Raw genomic sequence first — 20,509 nt, 5'->3', positions numbered from 1 at the left:
GTAATGAGGGTCCCGGCCAGGGGGAGGCGCCTCTGCGCACACCTGTAAGGAGGAAGCCGTCAGGGCCGAATCGCATGCGGGTTCCTTTTTTTAAAAAATGTAGCTCTTTTTTTGTTGTTGTTGTTGTTGTTTCGGGCTTGTTTTCTTCGACCCGAAATCGAACCTCGACCCTTTTCTTTTTATTACAGCTGCAGGTCCGCGGGGGCGGCTCGTGAGGCTCGAGGGGCGGGCCGGAGGAGGAGGAGGAGGAGGAGGAGGAGGTGCGACGTGCAAAAAAAAAAACCTGAAGAAGCCCTTTCTAAACTTACAGAAGCGCAGAGCCTGCGAGAAGCGCAGCTAGGGAGGAGGGGGCCAAGCCACCGGCTCGCTCGTTATTTCTATCTTTCGCGGGTTTTGCAGTGCGTTCACTCTCTTCGCTCGCTGGTTTTTAACCCGCTCTGAATTCCTCCCCTTCGCTGCTTCCCGAAAGAAACCGGAGTGTGTTTGAATCTCTTTTTTTTTTTTCGTCGGGTCTTCTCCGGACTCCTCTCCTCTGTGTGCTTCGGAAGGGAAGTTGGTTTGCGTTTCGCCTCGAGGAGGGACGAGGAAGCTGCTGCGCGTGCCTGGAGGTGGTGGTGGGGGGGGACGCGGCTGGTGAGTATATATCGATCGTGTGCGTGTGTGTGTGCGTGCCCCCCCCGTCCCCAGACCAACCCACCCATCTCCCACCTCGCCCTCGCACCTCGCACGGGGAAATTCGCACCCGGGGCCGCCGGCTCGGTGGCGCTGTGCCGGAGGGGTCGCAGCCCGGAGGTCTTCCGCGTCGCGCCGAGAGCCCAGCCGGCGGCGCGGCGCTGCGCTGCGCTGCGATCTTGGCATATAAAACAAAACCCGTTAAAAGTTAGAAGTGAAAGACGGGGTTGGGCGGGCAGGCGCAGTACAAGCCTTTGCTCGCTAACGGTGCCGACGACATGCAGTAATAACGGTGCTCTCCGTTTTTATAGCTCGGCGCCTCTCGTCGACACCTCCGAGACTGACGAAAAAAAAAGGAAGAAAATGTCGTGGCTGTTTGTTATTGTGAGCGACAACATGCGAGAACATGCGTTAAAGACCCAATGGGACGCACGCTGCTCCGAGCTTTCTCCCTCGGCCGGGAGATTAATGTAGTAACTTGTTAACGGCCTCTTACACCTGTTAGGCGCTTGTGACGTTTGGTTTATTTTTAAAAAAGAAAGGACCTTAAAAATTAACGAGCGAGGCAAAAAAAAAACCAACAACTCCCTCGGAGGTTTTTGCGGGCCATTTCCAACAGCCCTGCTCCCTTGGCCAGCGGCTGGTGGGCCAGTGTCCGTCATCAGCCTGGGGCGGTATAGCAGGCCAGGATCCCCTTGAGGGAGAGAGCTGGCCCGCTCTGGGGGGGTCTAGTGAGCCCCAGGGGTAGCCTCTCTCGTATTGAGCCCGGAGCTCTCCGTACAGCCCAAGTGGGGAGGTCTGGGCACCGGGCGTCCGACACGGACGCTGGTGTTCCTTCCTGCTGCTCCTCGGTCCCTCTGGGTGCCAGGTGAGCTGGTGTGAGCGTGGCCCCGAGCGGCCCCGAGCGGCCCCTCTGGGATGCTGTGGGCGTGGCCCCCGGCCGCCGTGCACGTGGCCGGAAGAGAGGGTCACGTCCTCCCGGGCTCTCGCGGCGCGCAGCCTCGAAATGAAGGTGCTCCGGCAGACGCCCAGCGGTCCGGTTCGGGGCGGCGGATCTCCCAGGCAACACTCCTGGGGGGGCAGTGGATCTCAAGGCACTCTGTAGGGGGTGGCAGATCCCCAGGAGCTCTCCTGGGGAGGGCGCCAGATCCCAGGAAACAGTGCTGAGGGGGGCAGTGGATCTCAAGGCACTCTGTAGGGGGGCAGCAGATCCCAGGGACCACTCTGTGCGTGGTCAGGTCGGGTACGCTGCCCTTAGCGCACTCGGGAGCAGGCCTTAACGCTGGCGTTTCTGCAGGACCCGTTTCCTGATGAGGCCTCGTTCGGGGGCGCATCGTCGACTTTGTGCTGTGTGGCTGGCGGAGAGGTTTCTTGGCTTGGAGCTGATAAACAGTCTGTCGCTGTGCTTCGGCACTAGCCTGGTAAACCAGCGATGATTGCCAGCGAACTGTGCCGGACCCTGGCAACTCCTCTCTTACACTGCCAGCGATCGCAGTTCGCTGCATGGTATCGTGTGGTGTGTCTCGGCCTCGTGATACAGCCCGGAGCTGAGTAAATTGAGTTACCCTGGTTTATTGCGGTGAACGGGGTGCAGGAGGTGGTAAATGAGTGAGGTGTGGTGTCACGGTGTTGGTGGGGGTGTTCTGGTCCTGGTTTGGGTTGGGATCGAGGGTCGGGGTTTAGCTGTGCACTAACAGTTATGGTTCAGCTGCTGCGTGTTTTACCTTTTTTGCTGGTACAAATGTATGGATTAACCAGCCACTTTGCTCAGATTGGTTCTCCATTGGTCTCCATCTGTGTGAAGGGCAGGCACCACTGACACAACAGTGCTCTGTTTTATTTGACTAAATCAGTGGTTCCCAGTCCTAGTCCTGGTCACCCACTCACACCTGCTGGTTCCAGCTGAGCCCTCAGTGACACGGTCACACCCTTCATTGACTTACTAATAAAACTGACGTGAGCTGTTTGTTCCCAGACGTTAAACCTTCTTGTTCCTTGTTGCTCTTTGCTGGAGCATTGACTCTTCTGTTTCATAAGTAAAAGAAAATTCCAGACTTGTGACAAGAAACGCCATATTCAATTGAAACAACTTCAGTTGGATGGAATGAAAACCAGCGGGTGTGTCCTGGTCACCAGGACAGGGAACCACTGGATTCGATGGTCATGAGTTGGGATTTGATTTGAGCTGCTGAAGTGGGCTTTCAGGGGCACATCCATCTTGTTATATTGGATCTGAGGTGCAGGGTTGATGTGAAACAGAAGACAGACACTGTCCTTTAGGTGGTTCTGAACACTGGCTTCAGAGCATGACTCTGAAAGTACATCTGTCAAGGGCAACGGTCCAGCCTGTGTTGTAGAGCTTTATAAATGTCATTGAAGACCTGGTTGCATGATCTTGATTGAGGTTTAATTGGACCACTTGAACTCTCCTGAACAGGTGTGAAGCCGCCGATGTTCTAAGGGGACCTACAGAACCTGCTGGAGGACTGTGCCCATGGAGTGGACGTTGGACTTTCTGGATTAGGGACAAGTCAAGGTGGGTTGGTGTCAGAGAGGGTTGTGCCCATGGAGTGGACATTGGACTTTCTGGATAAGGGACAAGTCAAGGTGGGTTGGTGTCAGAGAGGGTTGTGCCCATGGAGTGGACATTGGACTTTCTGGATTAGGGACAAGTCAGGGTGGGTTGGTGTCAGAGAGGACTGTGCCCATGGAGTGGACATTGGACTTTCTGGATTAGGGACAAGTCAGGGTGGGTTGGTGTCAGAGTGGGTTGTACCCATGGAGTGGACATTGGACTTTCTGGATTAGGGACAAGTCAGGGTAGGTTGGTCTCAAAGAGTTGGGCAGCAGGAGGTGAAAGACAGGAGTGCCCCTCCTGGAGCAGTGACGGCAGTGTCTTCTGGAAACGGAGCTCTTCGATACTCCGAGACGAACTGTACAGCAGTTCAAAGGCTCGGCTCTGTTTTTAACAGCAAACGCTCTCCTCAGTTCTTGAAAGCAGGGTCGGGTTAAATCGCAGCGCAGACCCTGGATGGCTTGGCTCAGGCGTGTTGCTCCAGTGACGTGGCGGTAGGAGTTCCTGCAGCTTTGTGACAGCGCAGTTGGCCAGGCAGATTGTGGAGAGCAGCGCGCGAGAAACGGTTCACGAGAGGGGTGGAGGACTGGTGCTCGCCGACTTTCTACTAAACGTCTTGTGATCCCGTCCAGATACAGAGAGGAAGTTCCAGGAAGTGCATGATCCCTTTTCCTGGAATTAATTTGTAATCTTCTCCGTGATCACGGGGCCTGTATCTGTGGGCGCCCTCGAGGCAGGAGACAGCAGGCCAAGGAGCGAATGGCGTTTAGAAGTCAAGAAAGGGCAGCATGAGGCCCGCGGGCAGCATCCCACAATCTGTCCCCTCTCCCTGGAGGAGACAGGGGACTCTCCAGGCCGTCAGCTGCTGGCCAGTTGTAAAAAAGAGCTGGAGATAAAGGATGTTATCTCTCTCTCTGCCTCCTTCTTGTTTTAAAATAAAAATAACAAAAGTCAAAACTAATACGGGGCGGTGCGGTGGCTCTGTGGCCCAGGATCTGCGCCTGTGGCTGGAAGGTTGCCGGTTCAAATCCCACGGCTGGCAGAGGAATCCTACTCCGTTGGGCCCCTGAGCGAGGCCCTTCACCCCAGCTGCTCCAGGGGCGCTGTACAATGGCCGACCCTGCGCTCTGACCCCCAGCTTCTCTCCCTGTCTGGGTGTCTCATGGAGAGCAAGCTGGGGTCTGCGAAAAGACACATTCCTAATGCAAGAAATTGTATCTGGACGATAAAGTGATCTGATCTTACAGCGGGGGTGAGAGTGAAGGAGAACAGAATCCACCGGTTTAGGGCAGGGAGGTGTGCCGCAGTCCCTGTCTCTACTAGGGAATTCCTGAATTTGTCTTTTTTTTTTTCCCCGCCAATGGATTTTCAGTCTGTGGGAGGAGCTGTGGTTAGCATGGCCTTGCAGTGCTGGGGCCCTGGGTGCTGTCTGTGTGGAGTTTGCATGTTCTACCCATGAAGGACCCCCCACACACACACACTCCCCGCCCCGACCTGCTGGAGGCGCTGGTGAGCTTGCCCTGCTGTCATCTTGGAGGTGCGCCACTCAAGTCTCCGCGAAACCATCAGGCTCTCGCAGTAGGGTTTCAGAGCCAGGAGTTCCTGCGGGTAACGGAATTACCCGGGAGGCAGTTCAGGACAGCTGATGGCCAGGCAGGTGACCCTTTAAAGTCGTCAGAGGTGAGAGGCGGTGGGAGAAGCACCGTGACTTCGGTCTGCGCTGCTGAACGCAGGCCTGTGCCTGCGCTGCTGCGGTGTGCTGGCCCCTGACCGGGGGAAGATAATAAGTCACCAATTAACGCGCGAGGCGTGAAAAGCAAAGAGGAAAAGACGGAGAGGGTGGAAAATGTGACGCAGCCCAGCCTGGCCGGCACGCCCAGTTCCCCTTTCACCTGGGCCCCTTCCCTCCGCGGAGCAGCCGGAAAGGCTGGGCACGGGGGCGCAGGTGAGGAAGGGCTCGGGAGCGTGCTTGTCGTCGGGGCTGGGAAGAAACGTGCATGGGCCTTCCCCGTCTCCGAGCTGCCGAGCTGCTGTGGGGGGGGCCTCGGCGGAGGAGATGGACGAGTGGAGGTAGAGCAGGATCTGCAGCAGTCGGGATGCTGTCTGTGCAGGACAAGGGGCTGTTACTGCAATGAAAAAAGGGGGTTATCCCTACAGTTTTTGTAGGGATTTTAGAGTGTTGAGAAATGTTTAGGATTTAGAATAATAACTTCCAAAAGTGCTTATGACTTCACATCTTTGGCTTTCACTGGATGTGTGTGTTTTGTTTTGGCCAAGTTAAAGGATTACTGCTTGGGTCTTTGTAGATAGTAACACGTTTTAACTCCTCTCCAGTCCAGTCAGGAGTGTGTCAGTGTGTGAATTCAGGGGGAGTGTGAGAGGAGAGGGACAGCAGTGTCTCTAGCAGTGTCCCCAGTCCTGTCAGGAGTGTGTCAGTGTGTGAATTCAGGGGCAGTGTGAGAGGAGAGGGACAGCAGTGTCTCTAGCAGTGTCCCCAGTCCAGTCAGGAGTGTGTCAGTGTGTGAATTCAGGGGGAGTGTGAGAGGAGAGGGACAGCAGTGTCTCCAGTCCAGTCAGGGGTGTGTCAGTGTGTGAATTCAGGGGCAGTGTGAGAGGAGAGGGACAGCAGTGTCTCTAGCAGTGTCTCCAGTCCAGTCAGGAGTGTGTCAGTGTGTGAATTCAGGGGCAGTGTGAGAGGAGAGGGACAGCAGTGTCTCCAGTCCAGTCAGGGGTGTGTCAGTGTGTGAATTCAGGGGCAGTGTGAGAGGAGAGGGACAGCAGTGTCTCTAGCAGTGTCTCCAGTCCAGTCAGGTGTTTGTATGTGCTGGTGAATTCAGGTGTGGGTCAGCTGTGGTATTTCTTTCAGTCCAGTCGCTGCCAGAGGGATATTTTTTTGTTTTCCCTTCCTCGTTCTGCCAGGAAGCAAACCTTAGATCACGATCGGAAAGCCCAGTGCCATGCAGTTCTGAATCCGTGCCAAGCAGCACGCATTCAGGCAGGTAGACTCTTTGTACAGTGTGGAAATATCCAGAAAAGAAACATCATGTAACGGATCGTTTATTTACCTGCTGTGTTGTGCAAAGATGTTGCAGCGCAGAGGGCCGGTGCTTTCATCTTCTGGAACTCTGTCGGGGTGCGTCGGGGACCTGAGAGACCCAGCACACCGACACGGTGCTTTCCCAGAGCAGTCTCCCCCTTGTGCGAGTGTTGGCGTTGGCCCCTGTGAGCCGTCTGGTGATTTTTCACTCCCGAGTTTCCTCTCGGCCCCGGAGCCAAGCCGGAGAGCCCAGCCAGGTCCAGAGCGCCAGTGGTGATCACGATTGCTAAAAGAAGTGGGCTGAGGTCCCCCTCTGAGCTCTAGCCTCGCATTTCGATACCCCCAGTTCCGCTGTCTTGTTTGTCATAACCAAGTGGCCATGTTTTCTGTGCCCTGTACGTTCCTGTAACTTGATAATACTAAGCTGGGAATTTCAGCGTGACTGATAACGTGACTGGAATTATAAAGCGATCACACCATGTCCTTTTGTTTTCCACCATTGGATTTCCAGTGCCAGATCTCTTCTTCATCATCATCATCATCAATAACGTTGTCTTGATGTTAGCAACATAAGGAGAAATAATTCTGATTCTGGTGTTTTGCAATGGCAGCAGGATGGCTGAGCACACCGAGAGCACACGGGCCTCCTGCAGAGCCTGGGTCTCGCGCTCCTGCCCCGTCTGGCTGTCTCTCCGTCTCCCCCAGACCCCACACCCCGCTATCCACACTCGCATGCCTCTGTCAGAGCAGGCCCGAAGGGTGAAAGGGGCCCCCCAGAGTCCCCACGCCCCTCTTGCACCTCAAACTTGGCATCGTGAACCTGGTGCCGCGGTCGTGCTCGGCTCCCTCCTTAGCACTTCCTGTCAGCTCCCCCACAGTCAAACAGGCTCTACGGACGCAGGATTTATGGCCTCTGCCAGGCACGCAATGGTTCCTCTCTTGCTGAGCAAAGTCTGCTCCGAAGGCCATGTGTAAGAAGATTAAACACGTCGAGCAGTGCTGGCTTAAGCACAGCGTGTGCACTGCAGACCGGAGGTGAACCCCAGAGAGGCAGACGGGGGCCCTTGAACCCGGGGCACCTCCTGGGGTAGGACCTGCAGGTGGACGTGGTGCGGGCGGTCCTTGTGCTCTCCCTGCGGAGTGCTGGAGGACGGCCAGTAGGTTTGGTGTTTTTGTACGGGTCTTGTACAAGGAAGGCAAGTTAAATTAAATGAGTGTTAAAGACTAGAAACCTGGGGATTTATCTTCTGTGTCTGTTTGTTTTGTTTTGGGTTTTTTTTGGCCAACATTCTCGTTTTATAAAAATAAATTAAAAACTGTTAGAGAGCAAAACGCAAAACTAAAGAAAATCCTGAGATGGTGGAAATACCCTGGGAGGAAAGAGCATCATGGGAGTGATTTCTGTGTGAGGCGTGGACCGGAGTGTGAAGCCGCAGAGCTAGTAGAGTTCATGTTCGGCACTTCCCTTTCGTCTTAGTGCTGCAATTTAACGTACCTTTTCATTGAAAACGAAATTGTGGGGCAGGGCCTCGCAGGGGTGGGGGGGGGGGGGGGGTGTTAAGACGAAGACTGCAAGTGTGTGTGCGCCTAACTCTCCCCCCTGTCTCCTCTCCACAGCCTGCCCAAACAAGTCTCTTCCCTGCCCTGGCTCTGTGACCCCTGACCCCTGACCCCTGACCTCACCGTGCCCAAGATGGAAGCCACAGGGAAGTTCGATTTCAACGCCACGGCGGAGGACGAGCTGAGCTTCCGCAAGGGAGACATCCTCAAGGTAAGGGCAGGGGCAGCAGGGGCCCCTGAGTTTGCCCCGCAACGTTAGCGCGTGCCTGTCACGGGGCGGAAACTGACTCGATCCCAGAATAAGGCTGCATCAGGTATTAGTCTGCCTGGGTGCTCAAAAAGGCATGTAAAGCATGTCATAAGCTGCCAAGAATTTCTCAAAGTTTTCATCTGAATGTGTCACTTCTGTGCAGCTGGTAGATTCCTCCTTTCACGTAGTCCTTTGTGCTCTGTCTGGGCTCTGCAATATTAATGGGAGCACAGATGATTCATTTTGGACCCAACACAAGACAGGTTACAAACCAGAGGTTTGCCCCTTCAGGACGTGCTGCCACTCAGGCAGTTAGTTGCCGGCTGTTTCCTGAAAGAAACCAGGGTATCGGCTACATCATCACTGCTGGGGCAGCTTGTGCCATGCTCCCACCACCCTTTGGCTAAAGACGCGCCTCCCTTTCTTGGTTTTAAATGTGCTTTCCCTCCGTTTCCACCTGTAACCCGCGCTTCGTGCTTCACCGCTGACTTTGAAGAAGCCTGCTGCGTTGAGCTTGTCAGATCGCAGCTTGGCATTGCTCGCTTAAACGCAGGGTATCTGTGGGATACCTCGTCCTTGGGCGTGTCGTGCAGGGCCTGATGCAGGTCGCCAGGCAGGGCAGGCTTGCACTACCGTCAGGTGGCGGGAAGACACGTCGAGTGTGAGAGAGTGTGTGTGAGAGAGTGTGTCTGCTTGGCCGGCTCTGGAGCAGATCGCTGCACATCGCAACAACCCTGAGCGTTTTTTAGCTTCTCACTTGCATCATGGGAACCGGCGCCTCTGAGCATCCGCTTGAGGTTGCTGTACCTGCAGTTGCTTTGCAAGGATGAGTGCAGATGCAATGAACCTTCAGACACGTGTATCCCTTCCCAGCTCATCTACACGGCGGCCCTTATTTGGCATGGCCCGCTGCACAGGTTTATACCGATGGAGGAGATAAAAAGCAGCCGGTAGTTTCTCTTCCCCACCAGGCTTCATTTTGGAGGGCCTGTTCATCGGGGCTGCTCGCTCACAGATGAGAAACGCAGAGGCTGACCTGGTCGTCATTCGGATTCACAACCCTGTTCCCCGCAAACCGGGGTTCTGACTTTTATGTTCTCCTCACGAGAAGGAGAAAGGGTTGAGCTTGGAGGGAAAGCAGGGGGGATCTCACACCCCATTCCTCCTGCAGCCGCCCCCGAAACTTTTGCTTGATTGGTGTTGCAGTCACGAGCTCTAGAGGCAGTTTCCAAGTGGAATGTTTTTGTGTGGGGCCAGGGGCTAAGGGAAGTTCGGAGGGCAAGGAGCAGAGTCCCAGACTAAAGGGGTCTCTCTCCCCCGTGTCCCTGAATCAGTCCCAGCAGCCTGTAGCAGCGATCGGGCCCTGCTGGGCAGATGCACCTGTGGGCACAGCTGCCCTCGCCTCACCCCTGTGCTGCTCCGACCAGAGCTTCCTGGATCTTTCCCGTCGGGTCGGGTCAGTGCGGTCCGGATCAGAGCATCTGCCAAAGCAGCAGATCAGGGTCAAAGTTAGAACAGATCCGAGGAAGGATCAGTACGTATTTGCACGGTACGTATTGTAAGATACAGCCGCCAGATGGCTTGCTCAGTTCTCCCGAGATGGTCTGTTGCGCCAAGCCCGTTGGATTCAGTCAACCGGGGCGTTTCTACTGTTTACGTCAGTCTGGACCCGTGTGACGTCAGCCCTGGCGGAGGGGAGTCTGGGAGACTGTGGAAATGCCATCGATTTGTCCGTCCTTGTTAAGTTCGGAGTTGGGAGTAGATGAGCAGTACCAGTGGGCCTGATCCTTTGTGCGTTTCTACACAATGGAGCTGGGGATTGCTTGTGCAGTTTACTAACTATCAAGGGCTACAATAATTAGATTTCATACTTCAAAGACTAATATAACCTGTCAGCTACTGTAGTGACGTCACCCAGGGTCCGAATCGTGATTGCGTGGGTCAGCCAGCACTCTCACAGACACCTCTACCAGCTGAACTTTTGGGAGATCCCAAACTGATCATCTTAACAATAATTGTACATGAGCCCTGTGCACTGTACCAGTACGGGCTCCTGTACTGTACGTCTGCAGCGCTGGCCAAGTGCAAGTGCAGTATCAGTCCATCACGACGGAGCTGGGGGTGGAGAGGTAGACAAGACAGAAGCTCTCTCTTCCTCTTTCGCTCCTACGCCCGCACTAAAGCACTCATCAGTGTTTCACATCCGCTGCGCCGCTCGTCCGAGAGAGAGAGAGAGAAACGCACACGGGGGGTGGAGGGAGGAAGTTCAGCAGCCCTGGCGTCTGTCCAGCCACATGGTACAGCATGCAACCGCACAGCTACAGGAAAGCCGAAAAAACGCTGCGTCTCCAGCTCTTGCTCCTGCAGAATCGGGAGGAGGGCACGGCCTAGGCTCTCGGGCAGCGTTGGCAGGGACCTCCCAGCATGCACGTCTCCCCGTCTCCCCAGGAGGACCTTGAGCTCTTTAACCGACTTACCCTCATTGCGGTACCTGCTAATTTGGACCGATGCACAGACGCGCAGACGGGTCTTTGGTCTTTGGGTGGGTATATACTTGGAGGAGAAGACCCCCTGGCACGCAGGACTGTTCCCAGCGGAAGCACCCACACGGTTGCCGTGGTTTCAAATTGGAACCCTTGCTTCAGTCGGCTGTGCCGAGCTCTTGAGCCCGCATCCTGACCTTTGACCTTCAGAGACGGGGACGTTGCTCAGGACCAGCGCGAGCGAAGGCGCAGCCGCCTGAACGCTTTCAGGAGCGCGCGGGAAACGGTGTTGTACCCCGGGCTGAGTTTTCGAGTCGTGAGGCAGGGAACGCGCTGCACGCTCGGAGCAAGGTCCCTCCCGCTAATTAACAGACCGGCAGAGCAGCAGCACTCATGGAGTTCACCTCCACCTCTTTCCCTGGCCCTGCTGCTGGGGCCCAGGTCGCTGTCAGACAGGCAAGATTTGAACAGAGAGGTGAAGAGTGATTCTCACGAGCTCTCCTCGGTCACCAGTCACCAGAGGCGCAGTCTGCTCAGCGATAACCCAGCGCATCCGGCTGTATTAATAGATCTCGAATGGAGAAGTGCCGAGATCGTGCAGTAAACCGCTCGAGCTGACCTCACTCTTTTTGTTGGCAAAAGAGCATTTCTAAAAAAGAAATACCAGAGACCGTGACCGCGGTGACGTGGGCAGTTCTGACCAGCGGAGTGGCGAAAGACAAGGGCTGCATGTGGAACTAGCTGTTGAACAGGAGGCTGATGCTCCGACATTTGCACTCCCTCTTCGCCCGTTGAGGAGCAGTCGGAAACGACGGCGCGGACTCCGAGAACTGATTTTGCAAAACTTCGTCTGGGGAAGAGGGGAGCCAGCAGGGGCCGCTGAGTTCATTCCCCCCTGCCCCCCCCCCGCCTTCATCTGTGAATGTGTCCCCCGTGGCACCCCAAGACAAAAGAGAGGGTGTACCCCAGTAATAATCCAACCCCCACTGGAGACGAGGTGCCCTGTTATGACTTGTTCTGCACCCCCAAGAATTAATGAACATGCCCTCCTCCGTCAGTAACGACATGTCACAAAATACTTGATTTTGGGGTGGGGGGGAGGGGGGGCCTTCATTTAAATTCTGTTGCCTTTTCACAACTGGGGGGGGCCTCTCCTGAGAGCAGCCATGTATTCTGTGGGAAGGGGGGCGGCGGAGTGCTCATTCCTGCGCCCCCAGACTGCTCCAGATTTTTCTCTGACTCTTGGGAGATTCTCCGGTTCTTTAAGGAAGAATGGCTTCTGTACCGATGGCATTCGAGTGGCCTAGTATTTACTGTCTGATTGTGCAGTTCTAGCTTCCACACAGTCTCTCTGCTCACCTGTCTCAGGTGGCCCTGGCTGTTCAGCGCTCACCTGGGAATCGGTGAGGCTGGGATGAGGTTCGTGGTCTCTCCTGTTTGGGGAATTTTGTCATGGTCTCTTTAAGGCCGCAGCGCAGTTTGGTTACAGCCGAGACAATACATTAACAGAAGCGATAACGGAGCTCATTTAGCGCGTTCTGCTCCAGCCCAGCAGCACTGGCTCATAAAACCAGCTCAGCTTGCCTCTTTTATTTCACTGTGGAATTCAGGGGCTCCGCACAAGTGAGAGCACGGCGCTTTAATGCCGAATTAATCCTCGTTAAGAGGAAGTGCAGCCGCTGTAAAATGCTGTGATTATCTGGCATTAAAATCCCATGTTTCTTTCGTCTTTGTCAAACAATAAAATGTTTGCCTGTGGTTTTGCACTTCCTGCCTGTAAATGGAAGCAGATTTCAGGAGGCAGCTCGAGTGTTAAAGGCGAACAGAAATGTATTGGAAGTATTTCCACAGGAGCCCGGTTTGTCCAGTACTTTTCAGTTACAGGGACGCTGTGGCTCAGAGCTGTATACGACACCTTGGTACATTTAAGATTCAGCTGGCATCTTCTCTGAAACTCCAGCTTCTCCTGGTCAGTCTCTCTCCAGTCATTTCACCCGTTGTTGGTGCCACCAGCTGAAGTCACTCAGGAAAAGTGACAAGAAAGCAGCTGTTCAGCGCCTTGAGCTCATCTGGTAGCAAGTAGCTAGTTGACCCAAGGATATCTTCCATCTGATTTTGGAAGCAGCCAGAGTTAACTGAAACAATATGGCTGGGCCGCTTGTTCCACACTCCCACTACTCTTTGGGTAAAGAGTTCTTAAATGTGTTCCCACTCATTTTACGGTCTTTCACTGCTGGCTCTTAAGAGTTCCTTTGGGTCAGTTTTGTCAGCACTTTTGAGGATTTTTAATAACTGAATCAAGTCTCCTTGTAGTCAAAGGTCAAGACTAAAGCGATAACTATAGAGATTGGCTGTTACCAATCATGGCCTCCTAATAACCCCCCTCTCTGAACTGGCTTTATCGCTCTGTTCTCCTCCCCACTGGTAGCTGGTGTGTGGTGAGTGTACTGGATCACTCTGGCTCCTGTCGCATCATCTAGATGGGGGCTACACACTGGTGATGGTCTCTCTCAGTGCAGTGTTAATGTACTGGAGTGTCCAGTCAGTCAGTGTGTCTGTATTAACCCCTCTCTCTCTCAGTGCAGTGTTAATGTACTGGAGTGTCCAGTCAGTCAGTGTGTCTGTATGAACCCCTCTCTCTCTCAGTGCAGTGTTCATGTACTGGAGTGTCCAGTCAGTCAGTGTGTCTGTATTAACCCCTCTCTCTCTCAGTGCAGTGTTAGTGTACTGGAGTGTCCAGTCAGTGTGTCTGTATGAACCCCTCTCTCTCTCAGTGCAGTGTTAATGTACTGGAGTGTCCAGTCAGTGTGTCTGTATGAACCCCTCTCTCTCTCAGTGCAGTGTTCATGTACTGGAGTGTCCAGTCAGTGTGTCTGTATGAACCCCTCTCTCTCTCAGTGCAGTGTTCATGTACTGGAGTGTCCAGTCAGTGTGTCTGTGTGAACCCCTCTCTCTCTCAGTGCAGTGTTAATGTACTGGAGTGTCCAGTCAGTGTGTCTGTATTAACCCCTCTCTCTCTCAGTGCAGTGTTAATGTACTGGAGTGTCCAGTCAGTGTGTCTGTATGAACCCCTCTCTCTCTCAGTGCAGTGTTCATGTACTGGAGTGTCCAGTCAGTGTGTCTGTATGAACCCCTCTCTCTCTCAGTGCAGTGTTCATGTACTGGAGTGCCCAGTCAGTGTGTCTGTGTGAACCCCTCTCTCTTTCTCTTTCAGATCTTAGCGACTCAAGATGACTGGTTCAAAGCCGAGCTTCACGGTCATGAAGGCTTTGTGCCCAGAAACTACATAGAGAGACGAGTGCCCAGGTGAGACGCAGTGTGTGAGGTAGAGAGAGGACAGCCTGGTGTCCAGCTGTGATTCTGAACCCAGTTCACCTGACCCTGAGCAAAGTGTCCAGTCTGGTGTGAGAAGAGGAGACCAGTGTGCAGTGAAGGCACACCAGGGGAAGACTGGACACTTGGTGTTCCTGAAGCCTGATTCACTTCCTGGCCTACACAGCACTGACAGCAGCGAGCAGCGAGTTTTCTACGGAAAGTGACATTTCTCAGCTGGCAGGGAGTCTCGCTGGCATTTCCCTGTGTGCATTGGTTCTAGCTGTTTTCAAGACATAATCAGATCAAACTATTCTGTCTGCTTCTGACTGCCCTTTCAATATCTGTCCCCCCTTTTCTAAAAAACGGGGTTACCATTTGCTAGGAAAGAGGTTCGGCTATCTTGTGGAATGGTGAGTGTGTTATGCCACACCTGGCCACTAGGGGTCACCGTTGCCTTTCTCTCTTTAAAGTGTTGGGCAGTGGAACATTTTCTCAGTTGTGAACCTTGGTTAAAAGAAATGTAATATCTTGTTTCAGACTTTCAGAAATGGCCTTTTATGTGACATAATGGAAGCGCAGACGTCGCGATTTAATCTGCTCATTTATACATCACAACACGCTCGACTTTCTGCGCAGGTCATGACACAGAAGAGTGATTCCAGAGCGGGGCCTGTGTCACAGCCTCTACCTCCTGAGCCTTCTATTAACGAAACCTCGCTTCCCCGATATCTTCTGTCGTGCCTTGAATTCCTAAAAAAAGTGGCGGGCTTTTCCCCACGGATCGTTTTCCCTGTGGAGCTCCGGCGCTTCACCCGGGAAAGGTTCCCTTCAGGTTCCCGGGAAAGCCGGAGCTCGCGGTTCCCCGGGGCGTGCTGCTGGTCTTCTCACGCCCACCCCCCCTGCTCCCTGACGCCCCTGTCCCTGTGCTCTCCCTCTCCCAGCTGGTACCAGGAGGACGCCCGCCGCCTGTCTGCGGAGGAGACCCTGATGTCCCGGGAGGTGGGCACCTTCCTGATCCGCGGCAGCCAGAGCTCTCCGGGGGATTTCTCCATCTCCGTCAGGTGGGAGCTCCGGGGGGGGTCTGCTTCCCGGGAAGACACACCTCACTGCAGGTCTGGAGGCCAGCGCCCGTGTAGGAAACCTCTCTGCTTGAGGAGCAGGCTTTGGTGTGCAGTTCAACAGGGCATTTGATTTCAAAAGCAGAAAGTTAGGTTTTATCTTTTTTTAATTATACCCTTTAAATTTTGAAAACCGGTCATTGGATTTCTGCCTGTTTTTTTTTTTGGCATGGGAGACAAATATCTTTGAATTTTGTCAGTTTTACTATTTTTCCAATTTCCCTTTCAAATCGTACCCCAGGGCGCAGTGTTTTAAGTACAGTGGGTATCGGACGTCTCCACACACGCCCTTACTGACAGTTCAGCTTTCGCTGATGTAGAGGCTGAAATCAAGACCGATCACATCAGATATAATAATAATGTTTCTTTATTAGCCCTATACAATTTCTTGCATTAGGAATTCGTCTTTTTGCATACCCCAGCTTTTCTCCATGCAGACACAGACAGGGAGAGAAGCTGGGGGTCAGAGCGCAGGGTCAGCCATTTATACGGCGCCCCTGGAGCAGTTGGGGTTAAGGGCCTTGCTCAGGGGCCCAACGGAGTAGGATTCCTCTGCCGGCCACGGGATTTGAACCGGCAACCTTCCAGTCACAGGCGCAGATCCTTAGCCACAGAGCCACCGCTCCGCCCTATATTGAAGTGGAAAAACAAATGGATCATTTTCAGGAAAAATAAAGACAAAACTGGTGTGTAGACTTCGGACATCCGGTGTAAATCGCAGATAGAAGCCGACAGCCTTCCAAGAGTTGCAGTGGCTTGCAGTGTGGGTGTGAATTCAGTCCCGCTGGTGGCCGGAAAACGCAAATGCGGGACTGAAGAGGAAGAGTCCCACCCGCCTGCCCGCCTGACGCCAGCCCTGTGTCCCCCCCCCCCTGCAGGCACGAGACGGACGTGCAGCACTTCAAGGTGATGAAGGACGGGAAGGGCAGCTACTTCCTCTGGTCGGAGAAGTTCCCCTCCCTCAACAAGCTGGTGGAGTACTACAAGACCAACTCCATCTCCAAGCAGAAGCAGATCTTCCTGCGGGACGGGTCCCGGGACGAGCCGCCCTTCCCCCCACACATGCAGGTAACCCCCCCCCCGATCCCGCGACACTCTGGCGCCAAGGCCCGGGTGGTCTCAACGAATCCTCCGTCTGCCGCGTTCGGAGAGGCGCCGCCGTGGGTGACGGGATGACTGTGGGATGATGGGATAGCCGTGGCTGGCGAGCAGAACGGCCTTGAGCTCCACAGCGGCCACGGGCAAGCGCTTCGCCCTCGTTAGGACTCATCCGCGTGGTCCGGCTGTCCTGCGACCACTGAAACCAGCGCGCTTCTGTATGGTCCTGATGAGAAGCAGATCTGGGGTATTTTTAGTGGTCGGAAGCTGTGCTTGAATATCTCCTAATGTGCACTGCTGTCTGTGTTGATTTCCCTAGGTACTGCAAATGAATGAAGATGAGTATTAATTAGCGCCTGCCATTTCCCAGTGCAAAAGGGGGCTGTCTAACTGTCTAAGCAGGCTTCTGATCCCACCTGTGTTGCTCTTATTACAGCTTCTCATCTTGACCTGCCTGACTTCAGACAGTGAGGCAGATTCATATATGAGGGTGCATACAGTATATGCAGTATATGCATGCTTTTAAGAAATACTATAAACTGAAGATGTTCCCTGTTAGGTACATATCCTTTTTAGTGTCTGTTTCAGCAGTCAAGAGTTGCCTGTGTCATGTGGGGAGACCCAATAAGGGTGAAACAGCTGTGCTTGGCTGCTAATTATGGCTCAATATTTATATGCAAAAGCATAATTGGAAGCCTCTGTAAATGGTTCTGTCCTCTCCTCAGCATTCTGAAACAGCCGGCAGCCAGAGGTGGTTAATATTCATTCCCATAAGCCCTAGCAACCTCGTGCTCTCCACACGCTCTCTAGCCCAGGAGAGAGCGCTGCTGTGGTACAGCAGTGATGTTCACTGCAGGGTCTCCGGCGCCACCGGGTTTGGCAGGTAACTAGAGTGGAGTGATCGAGTCAGGCGGCTGTGAGTCCAGGGTGGGGCGAAACCGGAGGACATGCTGGACCTCCTGCAGTGTCCAGGCAGTCAGTCTTCTCAACTCCCCACCCCCCCTGCTCTTTCTCTCTTTCCCTCAGACCAAGAGGGGCAGTCACGAGGAGAGAGGCCACCCCTTAGCTGGTTTTGGGGGTCTTCCTAATCCAGGAGCCCATCGCAGGCCTTCCGACATCCCCTCCCAACAGGTAAGGACACCCGGGTCCCCCGTCCAATCAGCCGAACCTCACGGCTGCCCACCGAGAGCCCTGACAGGGAGACCAAGCAGCCTGAGCAGTCCCGGGACAGCCTGTGAGCTGAAGCCCTCTGCGGTGCCGGGGCCTGCAGGGAGCTGAGCGAGGCCCCAAGACCCCTGTGGGGCAGTCGCTCTCTCTGTAATATTGATGTAGCTCCTTCTCTTAGCGTGCATGCAGGGGTTAAGGACTGCGCTCAGGCCTGGAAAAGCAGGAGGCTGTATATTTTATTGGGCTTCTTTGATCTGTCATCTGCTGAAGACCCTTGCAAAGAGGTGCATTTAATGTTGCTAAAAACTGAGGAACCGAGCCCGGAGCCCCTGCTGCCCACTGTGACTGGATTCTGGGAAATGAAATTCCCAATGAATTTGGCTTTTCTCAGGCGCACCGAGCTGGAGGTTTCCTAAACATCCCCCCCCCCCCCCCCGCCTCTCTCCCATCTCTCTCTCTCTCTCTCTCTCGTCCAGATAAAGCGGAGCAGCCTGGATGACCGGGTGCACGCCCCGCACTCGGGCATGGGCAGCTCCGGAAGCTCCGGCCCGCCTCGACGCCCGTCCGAAGCCCTGCCCCCCGTACAGGTGCGTACAGACACGAGGGGGAGCCGAGCCAGAGCACTCAGCAACACACCCTTGTGTCCGCACACCTGCTCTCTCTGTGAGCACGGCTGCAGGAGAATCGTCTTCCTCTGCTCCCGGAGGCAGTGGGAGGCCTTGTGTGATGGTGTGGATGGTAGTTCCCGGTTCAAACCCCCGCTGTGCCACTTAACAGGGCTTTGAACCTTCTCGTGCTCTTGTCCTTGAGGATGGGGTGTAAAACCTTAACCTCGTTCTGCTGGACCCTGCTGCATCTGCTGGTGCCTCCCAGTGAGCTTGGATTAAATGACTTCACTTTTATGATGCATCTGCTGTTGGTCCGGATATGACAGTCATGCATCAGCAGTCGTCAGGCACCAGGCAGCTGCCTGAACGCAGAGTGCCAGCTGAGCTTAAATAGAACAGCCCTGTAACTCTTAGGTTTCCATCCTGTCTGGATGTGAACGATAAAAAGCACGGGGAATCTTGCCTTTGAAAGGAACAGCTTTCTCAGGGATCATGTAAACTCCAGCGAAACGCTGAGCTCAGAGGCAGAGCGGGCACAAGTGCATAAGGGTTCAGTACAAATCTGTCACGCACAGCAACAGTCTTTGGAAGCAGTCTGTTGTCGTCTCCTGTCTCTGACCTCCAGTGTGTGTCTCCTGTGTTTCAGAGCTCAGTGTTCAGGGTGAAGGCGCTATACGACTTCATGGCGGAAGAGAGCGACGAACTCGGCTTCCGCATCGGCGACATCATCGAGGTTCTGGACCGCTCAGACCCCTCCTGGTGGCGGGGGAGGCTGCGTGGGCAAACGGGCCTCTTCCCCTCTAACTACATCGTACCACTCTGAGAACACCCCCCTCTTCCAGGGAGCAGTGGAACATTCCGCTGAAACACAGCATGCTTCCCTGAGAACATGTCCATGGCTCGGCCCATCTCCCATGTTAGTGGGGGCACGTTAGCGATACTAATGTTGTAGAAAAAGATGATTTTGGAAAGCCTCTGGCAGGGATGGTGGCCTTCTCAAGAGAGAATCGCTGGGCACCCCCAGGTTTCTAATTCACTGTTTCTCATTATTGCTTCAGCCTCGTGTTTAATGTGGAGTTTTCCTCCCAGCCAGCCCAGGCTGTGTAGGCGATTCCAGCATCCCAGCGGAGATCGGTCCCCTGCGGCCTTTTGTCCATACTCCTTACCGAGCGCGATGACCGGCACTCCTGCGAAACCCTGAGCACACCCAAGGAAACTTCCCCGGCCATATCCCAACAAACGGGATTGGTGTCGTTTCTGTTTGTGTGGGGTTTTTTTTACAAAAAGAAAGTGCTTGCAACGGGACCAAACCTCTCGGAGCTGCAGGGGCTTCACGGTGCGGCCTGCCCCGCCGGCTCGCGGATTTCGCAGGCAGTGGCGGCTCATCGCGGCCGGCGTGACATGCGGGTACGCGTGCTGTCTGCCGGACTCTCGGCTCCCCGCGTCTCCTCGCCCCCTCCCCTGCTAGACGTTGATTCTGCTGGTCTGCGTGCGCGTGCGCGTTTATGAGGGTCCAGTGCTCCAAGGGGCAAAGCATGGTCCTTGTTGGCTCTGGACACGCTGAACTTCAGTAGCAACAGGGGTCAGTCTGTGCCTCTTGCCGGCTCTCGGAGTCCTGCTGGGAGATCGGCCACATCTGAGAGACGTCCCCAGTGCATCGTGGGCCATCCCCGCTCGCTGGACAGCAGCGCCGGTCCGTCTCAGTCCAGAACCGGTCTTCTGTTTCTTCCCAGTGCCTTGCAGTCCCAAGAGTCCATTGCCCGTGTTGTTTGTCGTACGAGTTCCAATAAAAAATGAGAATGATATCGTCGCCAAACCAGCCTCTGCCCCTTCTTTTTCAATCCGTTTTTTTTTTTTGCCTGCTGTACAGAGACAGCGGTGTCGGCGGGGCACCTGGAGGTGCGCTGGGGGCGCGAGGAGAGTGGGGAGAGGGGCAAGGGGAGGGCCACTAGTCTGGCCAGGCGCTCACTTGACATCTCGCCGACTCCAGTGGGCTTGAAGACCTCGAGCAGATGAGCAAGGGGCCCACCTTACAAACCACAAGAAACTCATCTGGCCATCTTGCTTCCAGCAGCTTCAGCATCCAAGCTTTGACAGCAGCACACCCCCACCACCCTTTGTGTAGAGTCCCTCCTGCGTTTGGTTCTAAATGCTCTCTCCCTCTTAACTGGTCGGCTTCAGGCCTCAGGTGTTCCTGCTGGTCAGAGTGGAGCTGTCCACTGGATGGACTTGTTCATTTCTTGTGTTTAGTCGGGCTGCTGCCAAAGCACCCCAGTGAGCCAGCTTCCACTGAGCGTCAAAGTGTCTTTTTTTTTTCCCTGGGTCACTTGGTGTCAAACAATCGTCTTCCCACTTCCTGACCCAGGAGCCTGGCTGCTGCAGGTGACTGGTGAGGCGCTATCCTGGAGGACTCACGGGCTCCACAGAGGGTCCAGGGACGTCACTGTCCAGTTAGCACGGGCTAAGCTGAGCGATGAATGCAGTGGACAGTCAGCAAGGGTGGACATCACCCAGAGCCTAAATAGGTCAGCGCTCGATTTGGGGAGTAATAGCACACTTTCAGTTTCCACAACACGTGCACTCTGCTGTGAAATGCCTGTGCGTGCACCTGGGACAATAGGCCACC

General features: G+C 54.5%; 1 protein-coding gene across 1 annotated transcript; it reads left to right on the top strand.

Moving 5' to 3' along the window:
- Positions 1-306: 306 nt before the first annotated feature.
- Positions 307-19,699, top strand: LOC148821630 (GRB2-related adaptor protein 2-like). Its single transcript, XM_088930980.1, has 9 exons — positions 307-633; positions 3,110-3,208; positions 7,902-8,055; positions 13,792-13,883; positions 14,834-14,953; positions 15,889-16,078; positions 17,135-17,239; positions 17,752-17,862; positions 18,530-19,699. The coding sequence occupies exons 3-9, from the start codon at positions 7,978-7,980 to the stop codon at positions 18,704-18,706; spliced, it is 873 nt and encodes a 290-aa protein (XP_088787106.1). The 5' UTR covers positions 307-633; positions 3,110-3,208; positions 7,902-7,977; the 3' UTR covers positions 18,707-19,699.
- The last annotated feature ends 810 nt before the right edge of the window (positions 19,700-20,509 follow it).

This window comes from Atractosteus spatula, chromosome 13, assembly GCF_055471065.1.
Source record: "Atractosteus spatula isolate fAtrSpa1 chromosome 13, fAtrSpa1.hap1, whole genome shotgun sequence".
Classification (NCBI taxonomy): domain Eukaryota; kingdom Metazoa; phylum Chordata; class Actinopteri; order Semionotiformes; family Lepisosteidae; genus Atractosteus; species Atractosteus spatula.
Note: the sequence above shows the minus strand (reverse complement) of the source record. Positions and strands in the feature narration are given on the sequence as shown.